Genomic DNA, 13,356 nt, shown 5'->3' with positions numbered 1-13,356 from the left:
CTACCTTACTACTAGCCCTTGTCCTTACTATAGCCCTAGCCCTTGCGGCCCTATTTCTACCGTCCCTAGTACTAGTACTATTAGAGTACTACTTATACTATATAGCTACTTTACCTAACTTCTTAACAAAGCCTAAACCCTAGGCCGGGCTAAAATCGTAGGCTACTAGGCCGAAATCTAGCTTAAGCTTACTGTCCTAGCCTAAGCTAAGGTAAAGGATAAGGACGACGATAACAAAGAGAAAGAGTAGAGGTATAGTTTATAGACTACTAAGTCCTGTAAAGGGCACCCTTATAAGGGTTATATAATAGAACTAGAATAATTATACTAAAGTATATACCTAAAACCTCTCTAACGCTTATAAACAGTAAAAACAGACTATAAAGTATAGATATAATACTTATAGAAGAACAATATATAGTATATAATATATATAGTATTATAAAAATAGATAACGCTATAAGTATATAGCTAACGCCGTACGCTATTAAACCGTAAAGGATTACTTTATTAGATTAATATCCTGTAACACCTCTAGGTAGACGACATTAGTAGTAGTACTTACTCTTTCTAGTAAAAGAACAGACAGGCCTACTATAGACGTAACCTAGAAGACGGCTATATAGAACTAACTGTAAGAGAAAACAAGGAACTATAAATCTAGCCTAATCCGTAAAAACGACTACCTTTAAGACTTGTTAATCGTTATAGCAAAACTTAGACAGACTAGAAACTACTTATAGATTAGGGTAAAAGAAAGAGAATCCTCTTTAGTAGACGACAACTTAATGTAAGAGATCGTCTATAACTACCTGTTAAAGTTACTACTAATAAACTAGGCCTTAATATAGTACTGTTATAGCCTAGTAACGACTATCCGCGACCTGTTATACAGCCTCTCCTAAGGGCATAGGTTTTATAACACTATAATTAGAGTGCCTTCCTTAAGTTTTAGGGTTAATAAGGGTAACGACAGGAGATCGATACTCTATAAGTACTTAACTAGTAGTACTATAACGTCTAGATTAGTATCGTTTACGTCTACTAAGTTAACTACTACATAAGTCTATAACTCGCCTTTAGGATTAAACAGGCTAAAGACTAAGTGATTTAGCTCTATTATAGTCTTGTTTAGGGCAGACAGGATCGCCTAACTATAAAAGACAGTAAGGTCTATAATAGCCTACTCTAATAAAGCCTGTAAGTAAACAGAGTTAATAAGCTTACGTATAGTCTAAGGCTAAGAGATATATAAGGGTATTGTTACCTAGCTATAAAGGGTAGGGTCGTACAGCAGGCTACTAATCTACTATACAAACTATTAATCTTATAGACTGTCCTTTACCTGTATATTAGTCTGTAAGTATAACTACCTAAGCTATAGCTAGATCTACGTGTTCTAAAGGGATACTATAACGATATTAGCCCGTAAGCCGTAACAGACGACTAAGAGGATCTAAGTAAAGTCCCTACTAAGGATAACAAGTATACTACTAAAGAGAACGTTATCTGTAGTACCCTATAAGTCTATAAACAGCTAGTAGACTACCTTAAAACAGTACTTGTTTTATATAAGAACCTTATCCTAGATAATTAAATTAGCCTGTTGTAAGAGCTTTTTAGCTTGTAAAGTCTTAGTTATTGTACTACTAGACGTCTTATAGATAGAGACAGGGATCTTAAACAAAGAGTAAGAGGTATAGCTACCCGGGAGCAAGAGGGCTATAATACTTATAGAGGTAATATAGAAAACTGTCTTACCTAAGCCCTAGAAGTAGTAGTAAAGAGTCTAGTAAAGGAACGTCTTACTAGTGCTACTAGAGCCTTAGAGATAAAAGTAGGCTGTTTCTAGACTATCTTAAATAGCTGTAACAACCTAATTATAGTACTCCTTCTAGCTTACGTTTAATAGTAGTACTCGTTCTTTAACTAGAGCCGCCTTTATTATAAGATCGTACTCTTGTTTTGTTACGGCCTCTACCTAAGACTAATTAAACTTGTTTTTAGGTAACCGTACGCCTACTAGAGACTTACCTTAATCCGTAAGCCCCTTTTCTATTAGAAACAGTCTATAATCGTAGTAAGGATTAAGTAACAAGAAAGGAAAAGAGCTAGTAAGCGCCTGTCTAAGCTAGTAGCGTAGATCGTTATATAGATCATCCTTAAACTAATCCTATAGAGCTGTTAGATCTGTAATAGCCTTGTAACAGATACCTAACACTAAAAGCGCCTATAACCTACTTCTAGACGTAAAGACCTTAGCCTTATTAAAGTATTAAAACTACTCCTAATCACTCTTGTACAACCTACGTACTATATACGTAGCGTAATACGTTAAGTAGGTTTTGCCCTTAAAATCGTATAGCTCCTTAAACGATTTCAGACTAAGAACAACAGTAAGTAAGAGCCGTAAGTAGTAACGCTTACTTATAACAGGGCTATAGTAGAATATACGCCTAATACCCTACCCCTTTTACTATAAGCGCTACTACCCTAGCTTCTTGTACTATACGTAGTAGTTAGGGAACTCTTAGTACAGTCTTTTTAGATCTAGATTATAACAGGTGTTATAGTTAAAGAAGCCTATTAAGGTTGTCTTAGCTGTTTTAGCCCTTACGGCTAACTAAGAGGAGGTTAAGTCTTTACTATAATAGACAGGCTATTAACCCTTTAGGTATAAGGCTAAACGCTCTACGTATAAGTACTCTTAGTAATACCTAAACTTAAACAAACGCTAGTACGCCTCTATCGTACTTATGTAACAGGCCTAAATATACTATATAATCTCGTCTATAGATTCTAAAATAGCTATAGTCGTATAATCTAAACCCTTATAAACGTACTTATACATATACTTAACAGCCGTAATACTTGTACAAACCTTAACGTTAATATAATAGTAGAACTTCTAGAGTAGGTACAGGTTATAAGGGACTACCTAATGATTATTACAGGTTACTTACTCCCTAAGGTAGCCTAGTTTAAGGACTATAAACGTATACCTATTATCCTAGCGTTAGTATTTAGAGTACAAATCCTCTTAGACAATTGTCTGTTTTGTAAAAGCCTTTAAGAAGTACTTTAAGTACTTTTTTAGGCTATTAGGCGTCGTACTCTATATGTAAGGACTATTAGGATTATTATTCTTATAAGGGCTATAGGCTATCTAAACCGTAACGACGCTTACTAACTTACTTATTAGGTCTTATAAAGGGTCTAGAAGCTTAGTACAGACGATTTAATTAATCTAATTAGGGGTAAGGTAATCTGTACGTACCCTAAGGAACAACAACAGGTACATGTATAGTAGGCCGCGTTTCTAGTACTTGATTGTATATACGTAAGTACTATAAGGCCTAAAAACACCCTTATAGACGTCCTTTAATAGCTTATTAACCTTCTAGCAGAAGATACAGACTACTATATTAGGCTGATCACTAGTACTCTAGCCTTATAATAGCTGTTCCCTAATCTCTAGCTAGTCTAGGTTTACTATAAAGGTAATAAAAAGGGTTGGCTTACTAAAGTAATAGACGATAGCTATTAAATCCTAAAACTACTATTATATACTCTTATTACTACTTATATAAGTAGCCGAGAGGACGATCTTACGGCTAAGCTCGTTAGGGCTAATATCCTTATAGATTATTATATCGACTAAGCCCTAGTAAAGATTAGCCTGTATCTTAGGCTAGTTCTGTTTAATCTAGTCGAGATTAGTATACTTATAACAGACGTAACTATTAATATAATATTACTAAAACAGGCGTCTAGAGTAGTAAAGGATTAAAAACTAGCGTTTATAGGCTATAAGATAGTACTAATAGTACTAGCGCTATTATAGACAGGTCTACTAACAGGTACTGTTCTAGTTATAGAGAGTTAACCTATAGTACTAGCTATAGTCCTTATATAGAAAGAGAAGTACGTAGTAAAGAGGTATATACGCTATAGTCGTAGGATTAATCTACTAAATAGCGCGGCCGTTCTTACCTAAGTTATAGACTATAAGGACGATATTATAGCGTGTTTCTTCTGTTGTTTCGTGCGTAATAATAGCTACTAGCTTGTCGCTAGTAGTAGGTAGGTTGTACCTATAATAGTCTATACCCTTCTCTAGAACTAGCCGTATTTATAGATTTAATAGTACCTAGAAATCACCTTACTATTTATAGAGCCGCTTACTAGCTGTCTTATATAGCTTTACAAAATAATTATTGTTATAAAGCTATTCTAAAAGCTCGTAAAGGACCTTAGGGTTTAAACCTATAAACCTCTATAGCTAAATAGAGTCAGCATAATCCGGGTCGTAAATAAATAGCTAGGTAAAGGTAGGGGTTTTACCTAGTAGCGGCTCTAACAGGCCCTAGCTGTAGTAAAGCTTACTATAGATAGAAAAGACGTAGATACCTTAAGTAGTATTAAAACAGGTGTCTTTCTTAAAATTATAAGAGGTAAGTATAAGTACTAAGTTATATACTTATATACTTCTTATAAAGTCCTGGCTATAAGTATCTGTCTTATCTAAGAGCCTCTATAAAAAGCGTAGTAGGTCTGTAATACATAAGAGCTCTACCTCCCTATTAAGGTAGTATAAAATACCCTTATTAACCTACTATAAAGCGTAATAGTAATAACAGACGTCTGTTATATAGCCTAAATTATAGGCCTCTACTATAGTGTTAAAGTAAGACAAGAACGCTACTAGGTGTCTACTAGGTATAGGATTGTCTTTAGGTATAGAGGGTTATAGACTACTACTAGACCGTTATAAGAGGTATATAACTAGGGACTATAGGGTTAAGAAAGGATTAGAGAGATTAGGAGAGAGTTAAGGGTCGTAAGGCTAGAGCTTAGAGTCTAATAGTAGCGTAAAGTTTAGGTCGTAGAACTTAGAGGATTGTAGGTCTATAGAAAGCCGTAAGTATAGAATATTAGTTATAACAGCGTCCTATAGACTTAGAGACAGTCTAGAAACAGGGTCTTTGTATACTATAAAACCTCTACGCTCTAGAGTAGCTTTTATTAGAGGCTAGTAAGGGCGTCCTAGCTGTCGTAAAGGTAGACGCTAAATAACAACACCCTAACAAGGGCGTCTATAGGTACGTTTTAGAGTAGGGGTATCTGTAAGCTCGGCCTTAGAGGCTAGCCGGGTAGCGGTTTAACAGGTTAGGCGCGCCCTATTAGTATTAGGATTAAGATCTTTAAGTACAGTCTGCTCTACGCGATCCTATATAGTAATAAAAAGGTTAGCTTCGCTATAAAAAGCTATAACTATATACCTTATAGCGAAAACACTTCTTGTAACAGGCCTTGTTCTTATTAATAGTAAAGTCGACAGTAGGACAGAGCTTGTTACAGGTCTAGTACTAAATAAGAGAGGACGGCGTAAGAGTTAGCGTAAGAGTTAGCATAGGAGTTAGTGTAGGAGTTAGCGTAGGAGTTAGCGTAAGGGTTAGCGTAAGGGATTTTATTACGAATAGAAGTAGAACAGCTAGGTAGTAAAGAGAGAGCGGATTAAAACAGACGAAACAAAAGGATCTGTAAAGAGTAAGGAAGAGGTAAGAGGAGGATAGGCGTTAAATAAAAAATATATAAGTAGGTAGGAGGTAGGGAGGTAGGAAGGTAAGAGAGCGCGTAGGCGCGTTGTAGAGCCTAAGGTAGTAAGGTAAGAAGCGGGCTAATAAGAATGTAAAAAAATACCCCTGTTTTCGGCAAAAGTTCGGTCTATTTTCTAGTATAAGGTAGAAATGTTTTCCGGTCATATGCGAGTTTTACAAAATGTGGGGTAAACATCGGCGAAGTCCGAGTTTAGCGAATCATTGGTTGCCGTCAGACGCCGAATGTTGTTCGACATTGTCAATCGGTACATTGAGAAAGTGGTCTGTAATGATAATAAAAGTCGTTCAGATTTGCCTTTCGTTTTGATTTGATTCGGTTTCTGGAATCGAGGTTTCACGTACCAGCGAGTTATGCTCTGGCAAGGGAACTGTCCGAGTATCTTTTCATCTGAAAATTCAAGGTCCCAACCCCAGGTCTCCGACTTCACGGCCGGATATCCCATCCTCCGTCTACAGCTCGCAACAGTGGACTTTCCAGCACGTAGACCAGCTTGGAAACCCTGTCCTCACCCAGAACACCCATCCACTTTGAGCCCTGCTTCATAACCACCCCACACGCCTGAATATCACACCCAATCCTCTCCAGCATATCCCAAGTCGCCTGAAGAGTTCTGCCGGAACTCACAGCATCATCTATGATAACGACCTTTTTCCCTTTGACCAACGGCAGCTGATACGGATCGAGATAGACTTTCTTCAAACCTAGTCCGGGAGATGTGATGGATGAAACATCTGCCGAGAGATCGTCCGTGTACCAAAACTTCCGTGAATATCCTAAAGGGACATAACGTTCTGATCAATTGACTTGGCATCAGTATATAGTAGTTACACTTTCATCAGAGCGAAGCTCACTCAGTCCCAGCTTTTGAGCAACGATTGGAGCGAGACTCAAGCCCAAGGTTGGCAGCCCAATGATAACCTCGGGTTGGAAAGGGCGAACACGCTCTGCGAGGAAGTTTCCCAGCTCTGCGACTACATCGAGCGAGGCTTGATTGACGAGGAGAGAAGCGACAGCATCATTAGCAGCATTATTCAGGGGTCGGATTGGAAGGACGAGGATTCTTGAGTCGGGTAAGCGTGCTGGGACACCATACTTCCATGGTGGAGGGGTATCTGGGCCTTCTGGGAGGATTTCCTGCCAGTAATTTGTCGTTGGTTCTGTGAAGGGCGCTGTCATCTTGGCCCAGAAGATTGTCGATACTGATGTCTGGCTTCACTATGGTTAGAGGCTCTGCTTCTGCCATTGGAGGGAGATAGGAGTGAAGCCTTCTAGCCTGATTCGGTAAGTGGGATAGCGGGGTAATCGACTCTGGAGGACCTTTGCCTTTCAGAAACCCTTCAAATTCAGATCTACTTGGTAATAATTTGGTATACGAGCACCACACAATATAAGAGGCCATGATCTTTATATAGAAGCTGGGTATGGCCCCAAGACAGGTAGATAATGCGTGAAATAAACCCCTCTAGCAGAAAGTCCGAGGGAACCAACGCACCTATGCAGTTCGCAGTGAAGCTTTTCAACACATTCATTCATTAGATGATTGATTATCAAATAGTCTAAATCCCCCGTCAACTTCAGAGCAAGAACTCATCGAAAACCCTTCGTTGAATTCCAGCTTTTAAGCCACTTCTGGACCGTTCTAATCTCCCACAAGTGGGCCTGTTGAATATACTGAGGCTCAGCCGAGAGATCCAGTATCCCATAACTATCCCAATGGTGACCGCCGCCTGCAATTAGATATTCTGGGTGTAAGTCGGATGAGTGGCGGGGCGGGGCAAGGTTTGAATGATAGCAAAGATCAAGCCAAACGTCGGAATCTAGGGATCTTTCAGTATGCTTAAGCTTTACATGAGACAAAATGAACAAGAACTTACCACCATCAATGAAGGCAAGACGGTCAGCCCGGAGGTTGACGCCGCCGTATTTGTTGTATCTGTCTAGGTCTGGGGTGGGCGGTATGGAATTATACTTGCCGGGAGGAAAGGCCCAGTTACACCATTGTTGCCTAAGCTTTATTTTCAGTATGATTCTGGAGTGGTTATCACTGTTCTTACGTATAGTCAACTTGCAAGACCCGGGACACCAATGATGGTCCATATTCAGGGGCGACCTGGTATGCTCCTTGCTCTGTGCATGCTGATGTATCCTAGTTAGTGTTTTGCCTTAGAAAAAGGGGGGTCAATATTAGGGAAACGTACTGGAATATAAGTAAGAGCGGCCCCCAGAGTTTGTGGGATCCGCCCAGTAGGTTGCTGGCAGCTTGTCAGTGAAACCCGAAAATTGCAAAGAAATACAAACCATTCTGAGTGCCGAAACATGCCGTGCTATCGATGTCGACGCCATCGCAAAGTGGTAATAGAGTATTCTTGACGTAGTTGGCGTAGTTACCAAGATTGGTCCACGGTTCGCCATTAGTATATTCGGCCAGGATATAATCGACAGATGTTACGTTTTCCGGTGCGAAAATATTGGTCACATTAGAACAGAAGTTAAAGAAGTCGTCGGTGGTATATCCAGAATACCAATTGAGTTCTTGCCAGGTATTCGTTGGGTAGTTCATTGGCCCTCCGACTCGAATTCATTGTCAGTGTCTACACCTAAAGACGCGGGTGCTAGGAGACGTACGTGGAAATGCTATAGTCATTGCAAAGTCTCTGTTATCAGACAAAGCTTCAAGTCCAAAAATAGCCTTCAATTTCTGAACTGCTTCCTCGTTTTTGGAGGCAATCAGGAAGTCCATTTTGTCGATGATGGAATTTATGCTCGCAATGCAATCGGAAGGACCAAATTTTTGAATTGGATCATACCTTGCATAGGCACATCAGCAGACGTAGGAGAAAATCTAGGTTGACTCACCATTGAGGATAACCCAATACAGCCTGGATAGTGCCACTACTAGCAATACCTCCATACAGAATGTCTCCATACGTCTTTACTGAGAATGCAGTCTGTGCACCAGCCAGACTTCCTCCATACAGGATCCAAGGCGTGCCTGGTGCTGTGAGATCTCCTTCAACACCCGGAAACACTGCATGTTGAGCAAAGTAGGCATTGTCTGCAATGGCTGGAGTACGAGAATCAGAAAGAATACGGCAACTTTGGTAGGCTTGACAAACTTTGTTCCGTCGTCATATAAGCTAATTCATCTGTCGTACTTGTATTGAAAGGGTAGCTTTTTCCATAATAACGGTTCTCCAGAATGACTCCGAGGCCATTTGTAGCCTGCATTAAGATCTGGATAACTGCCAAAATATTATTGAAAAAAGGGCCAGTCAACGCCTTGAAAGGGACTTACTGCCTGTTTTTAAGTTAGAAAACCTAGATTCGGCTGAAGTTTCACCACCAATGTAAAGAAAAACTGGCCCTCCGGGCTTATAATAGGACGAATCAAAGAAATATCTTTGCTTGAAAGTTGCGTTCGTATGAGGTGCGTAGCGAGGGCTCTCGGGGAAATGATCAATCTACATGACTATTAGATCTAACAGAAGACGTGAGGAATTTAAGACTAACGGGCATATCTATAGTATTAGGTGGATAAGATTGATCGGATTCCCTGCGCGTAAGTGGCCCATCCTGATATCTCACTGTGCTGAGTTTCCCAAGGGGAGAAGCAAATGCCCGGCTAATGCCAGCAAACACGACCGGAAATAGGATTCCTAACTTCATTTGTGGAGAAGAATGAGTATCACAGAAAAATGAGAGAAGTGGAATGAGATTAATGGAAAGGGAAAAGAGGACTTAGATACCGTGAATCACGCCTTGCAGAGCTTCGTGCGAGCACCGTAAAGCTAATCTTAAAATGGCAGTTGGTGTACAGGACATGGCTGGCTCGTGTGATGAATAAGCCTACTCTGCAGCTCTCCCTTGTCATACCGAATGCACGTAGCCATATGCATGGCTCCATGGATAACTTTGATGCCCCGGGGAGCTTGTGGGGAAGAGATGCAGAAAAACGGTGATTACCTAGAACTTCAAAATCATGTGACAATCTACACGTGGTCAAGAAGCTTGCTGTACCCGGTACTTCCAAGTTGGCGATCCTCATTAGACAGTTTAAGCGATAAAGGGGTAAGGGGCTAAGGGGCTAAGGGACCCCCTTTATCCCATCCATGAATTACATAATCATCGACTTTTGCTTCTGTGTTGCCAGAGTATCACCAACGGAACCAATAGTGCCTTATATATACCCATGTAACAGACTGACATTGATGAAAATCCTACGGTTTGTAATATCCAGATTCTTTACAGACCAGAGCCACTCCACGATCGCCGAGAAGCTCCCTCACTTCCTCGGGATCAAGAAAGAGGGATTTGCGTCGAGGGCAGAGTCGGAGATGCTTGATGGCATCAAGCGCTTTCAAGGGGCATACAGAGCAGAGAGGTGCGTTTTCGAAGATATGGACGGCGGCGTTCAGCTCGCACCATTTGCAGCTGGTCTCGCGCATTCTCACAGAAAGTTGGATGCTGGACATTATTTTCGTAGGTGGGACGGTTGATGATGGTTAAGGTATGAATGACTAGAGTGGCAAATGGTGACTCGGAGGTCAACTTCGAAGAGCAGCATGCTCAATCGACTACTTGCACAGTCCCAAGTTTTTCACGTGAGATCTTGTTTGGAAAGACTTGATATAATCGTACTATAGGTAGGTACCTACTCCGTAAGGTCTTCGAACTCCACTTTTGCACCCCTTCAGCCGTGGTAGGCATTCACGTATAATCAGAACGGGCCCCAGAGGACCTACGATTATTGCATCTCTTCTTTAGATTAACTCATATTAGTCCTAGATTTGAGAAATGTTCCTACATTCTCCAATGAAATATTACCATGCCATCTTTCACTGATCCATCTGTTCTCTATTTCCACACCACATGCGCGTTGGCCTAAACTTCTTCTCCACAAGGCTCTCCGGTATCCTCGGGTTCTTTCTTTAGACCTTCTCCACGGCAGCAATCCTCTTCTCGCGCGCTTCTTGATGTTGCTGCCCGATCCCACCTTTAGTTCCCTAACACATGTTCCCATGATCCACCGGTGTTAATCCAATTTCGCATTGATGACTTCGGTATGTGACTTTTACCCTCATCCATGACTTCCACCACGTCGTAAGCGCGGAGGATCGGGTGGTTGGTGTTATAGTCGCGATATCGACGAGGTCTCGAAAGAACGGCTGCGATTGCGATATCCTCTGCGCTCATAAATATGATCATTCCCTCTTCCGCCTTCCGCTACCGCTCCGTTAACAATCGGATTGCTTCATAATACTCGGAAGTGCCCCTTCTCTGAGGAAAGTCTTTGTTTATGCCTTCTATTAGCCCATCTGTACCTTGATATCCTGGTTTGAGAGAAGAAATACCCACAAGCTAGCCCAACCTCAAAACCTATACTCCATAAGGTATTTGTGATATGATGCATGAGGAAACGTGCCACGTGATTGGTGAAGCCTGGGGGAGTCGTAACGAGACCTGCTCTTCTGGGGACCCCTATAAAACGCCATTCTCTGGTGCCGGCTGTTGACAATCTTCGTGAACCGCTAGCGGATATTGCCTCACGCAAAGATATACCTACACGGGGCAACAACTGTGAGTATATTTCCTTGAAAGCTTTATTCAAAGACAAGGGAATGTGAGACGGAAACATACACTTGGATACCCATTTGTGTTTGCACTTGGCGCCAGTCGTACTTGACTCCATATCGATGTTGTCTGCCCCAGAGAACCTCCAACAGTTCAAGGGCTCGATCCGCATGCTGCCAACACGTTAGCTTACATATATATACCTTGACTTTTACATGTGATACGTACGTAGATACTGACGCTGGTATCCGCTTTAAGTTTTCTCCTTAGCAGATCCTCTGTCTCGGTCTCGTTAAAAACCGCGATTCCCGCCATGAATAAGCCAAAGTATAAGCCCATTTCCAACCCATATCCCTCTGGAGTCTCCTTGGCAATGTCCAAGATCTCCACAATAGCCTCGGTCACTTCAGGTTTTCGGGGTTCCCGGCAAACGGGATCGAGAATGTGGTTCAGATAGATGATGCACCCAAATAAGCACGAGCGGATACTGGACATGCCTTCTTCTTGCAGAGTTTCGGGAACGGTGAGTTTTCGTGGCCGGATCTGTCGTCGCCAATCGGTGGGTTGATCTCGGAGGGCTGGGGGGCAAGACTGCCACCAGCGGTTGAGGTCATCCCGGATGCTGGCAGCGGTAGCTTGGACATAGGCTGGATCAGCATCCTTGGCCATGGATTCCGATGAGAGACGTGACATTCTGGCCATGAAAGTCATCAAGGTGTGGAAATGGTTTTCGTTCTCCTAGATGATATTAATAAATCGTCACTTGCGAGGTAGGAGCCTGCTGATAAAGACTTACTCCATCTGGGTCATAAGCAGGCCAGTTCGGAATCGCACTTTTCTGCTTACTGCCTTCCGGCGTATTGGCAACATTATCCTCGAGCCAATAATTTCCTTTAAGCAACGGCCCACCACCAGCAAACAAAGAGCCTGAAACATCGAGCAGAGAAAAGAACCGAGACAAGTAATCTGTAGTCCTCGGGCCTCCCCGGTAAAGAATGAGATCTCTAGCTCCTTGGAGGTGTTGTAGCCATAGACCACTCTCAGAGTGTGAAATCTGTAACCATCAGCTGTGAGACCTCATGCTATGAGACAGTTACAGCCTACCTCGTAGACACATAACAGCAGGCAAGCTCCCAGGGTAGCGTCGCTCTTGGCAGCTACCGGATTGCTCAATGTAGTCGTCAACCCCCTCAAGGCCATCGAATAATGCCTCGTTGCCGTTAATTGATGCTGCCGTTGACTCCTCGCTAGATGTCCAGCCGCGACTGCTGCCATAGAATGCAGCAACGCCGGGCTCTGAACCGCCAAGGGCACCAGCTCTTCTTGAAACGGATTGCCCTCGCTATCATTCGGATACGCTAGGAAGCGACAACAGAACGTAACGAAGTGATGGATATACGGAATAGTAGCTCTATTCACATTAGGAAACTCGACGACAAAGCTCTGCCCTGATGGTCGGCTTAACGATACGCTGCCAGGGCGTGTAGATGATGGGGGGAGGGAGTATTGGTGCGACCGGGCGTGCGAGTGTGGGAGTGCTTGGAGGTCCTCACTCCAGACGCAAGGGCGTTGGAGTCGTTGGCATTTCCCGCAATTGGGCTTCAGCTCGTCACACTTGACTTTGCGTTTTCGACATGTCAAGCAGCCTGGAAGTGATGAGTTAGTGAGTGACGCGTGTGCCGGTATGAAGAGGGGTAGGGAAACCTGTTCGGGTACGCGCAACTGGAGCTTTTATGCCCATTCCTGGGGCCATGGCAGCATCTATACTCCGGATATAAGTGCTCTGGACGAGAGCTCGTCGAGGTCTCTCGCACAACGGCACGAGGCACACGGGTTGGGCGGATAGCAGAGGAGGTGCAATCAGTGAGGTCTGCAAACGAGGTGATGTTGTTGGAGTGAGGTTGCTGGCGGCTGGCTCCAACTACCGTGCCTTTGCTCGGTCGATCGCCGGGACTTGCCGGGGTCCATACGAGTGCCGAGAGTTCTCTAGACTTCCATATCGTAGGGTGCTCAGTACAGTTACTACGCCGTATTGCGTACCCCCGGATACTGTGTGTGTGATGCGCTGCACTTACAGCACTGATCAGCAATGTTATGTGCTCTGTAACTGCAAACCGTCCCGTTGCACTCGGAGTACCTCAGGAACTCTACGTCCGTAGGGAG

General features: G+C 42.7%; 3 protein-coding genes across 3 annotated transcripts; all 3 read right to left on the bottom strand.

Moving 5' to 3' along the window:
- Window positions 1-5,904: 5,904 nt before the first annotated feature.
- On the bottom strand, window positions 5,905-6,821 carry M430DRAFT_118995 (hypothetical protein). The gene is made up of 2 exons (XM_024861729.1): window positions 6,474-6,821; window positions 5,905-6,413 (listed from the first exon to the last, which is right to left on the bottom strand). The coding sequence occupies exons 1-2, from the start codon at window positions 6,796-6,798 to the stop codon at window positions 6,046-6,048; spliced, it is 693 nt and encodes a 230-aa protein (XP_024722621.1). The 5' UTR covers window positions 6,799-6,821; the 3' UTR covers window positions 5,905-6,045.
- Window positions 6,822-7,184: 363 nt separating this feature from the next.
- Window positions 7,185-9,184, bottom strand: M430DRAFT_137731 (hypothetical protein). The gene is made up of 10 exons (XM_024862528.1): window positions 9,133-9,184; window positions 8,918-9,083; window positions 8,739-8,864; window positions 8,479-8,686; window positions 8,248-8,429; window positions 7,921-8,193; window positions 7,821-7,874; window positions 7,677-7,758; window positions 7,497-7,627; window positions 7,185-7,439 (listed from the first exon to the last, which is right to left on the bottom strand). Exons 1-10 carry the CDS (start codon window positions 9,136-9,138, stop codon window positions 7,210-7,212), a joined length of 1,458 nt encoding a protein of 485 aa, XP_024722620.1. The 5' UTR covers window positions 9,139-9,184; the 3' UTR covers window positions 7,185-7,209.
- A 1,688-nt stretch (window positions 9,185-10,872) lies between these two features.
- Window positions 10,873-13,156, bottom strand: M430DRAFT_225917 (hypothetical protein). The gene is made up of 7 exons (XM_024864722.1): window positions 12,898-13,156; window positions 12,298-12,839; window positions 11,990-12,247; window positions 11,422-11,931; window positions 11,260-11,366; window positions 10,974-11,181; window positions 10,873-10,910 (listed from the first exon to the last, which is right to left on the bottom strand). Exons 1-6 carry the CDS (start codon window positions 12,944-12,946, stop codon window positions 11,166-11,168), a joined length of 1,482 nt encoding a protein of 493 aa, XP_024722619.1. The 5' UTR covers window positions 12,947-13,156; the 3' UTR covers window positions 10,873-10,910; window positions 10,974-11,165.
- Between the last annotated feature and the right edge of the window lie 200 nt (window positions 13,157-13,356).

This window comes from Amorphotheca resinae (assembly GCF_003019875.1).
Source record: "Amorphotheca resinae ATCC 22711 unplaced genomic scaffold M430scaffold_4, whole genome shotgun sequence".
NCBI lineage: Eukaryota > Fungi > Ascomycota > Leotiomycetes > Helotiales > Amorphothecaceae > Amorphotheca > Amorphotheca resinae.
Note: the sequence above shows the minus strand (reverse complement) of the source record. Positions and strands in the feature narration are given on the sequence as shown.

What these genes read in the sequence shown, in the direction of transcription:
- M430DRAFT_225917 (XM_024864722.1), bottom strand. Translation starts at nt 12,946, where the DNA reads ATGGCCCCAGGAATGGGCATAAAAGCTCCAGTTGCGCGTACCCGAACA. An exon ending in AGTTGCGCGTACCCGAACAG is followed by an intron (nt 12,840 to 12,897) that starts GTTTCCCTACCC and finishes CATCACTTCCAG; the next exon opens with GCTGCTTGACATGTCGAAAA. An exon ending in ATACCAGCGTCAGTATCTAC is followed by an intron (nt 11,367 to 11,421) that starts GTACGTATCACA and finishes ACGTGTTGGCAG; the next exon opens with CATGCGGATCGAGCCCTTGA.
- M430DRAFT_118995 (XM_024861729.1), bottom strand. Translation starts at nt 6,798, where the DNA reads ATGACAGCGCCCTTCACAGAACCAACGACAAATTACTGGCAGGAAATC. An exon ending in TGCTCAAAAGCTGGGACTGA is followed by an intron (nt 6,414 to 6,473) that starts GTGAGCTTCGCT and finishes TCAATTGATCAG; the next exon opens with AACGTTATGTCCCTTTAGGA.
- M430DRAFT_137731 (XM_024862528.1), bottom strand. An exon ending in ATGTTTCGGCACTCAGAATG is followed by an intron (nt 7,875 to 7,920) that starts GTTTGTATTTCT and finishes ACAAGCTGCCAG; the next exon opens with CAACCTACTGGGCGGATCCC. An exon ending in TCTTGCCTTCATTGATGGTG is followed by an intron (nt 7,440 to 7,496) that starts GTAAGTTCTTGT and finishes AAAGATCCCTAG; the next exon opens with ATTCCGACGTTTGGCTTGAT.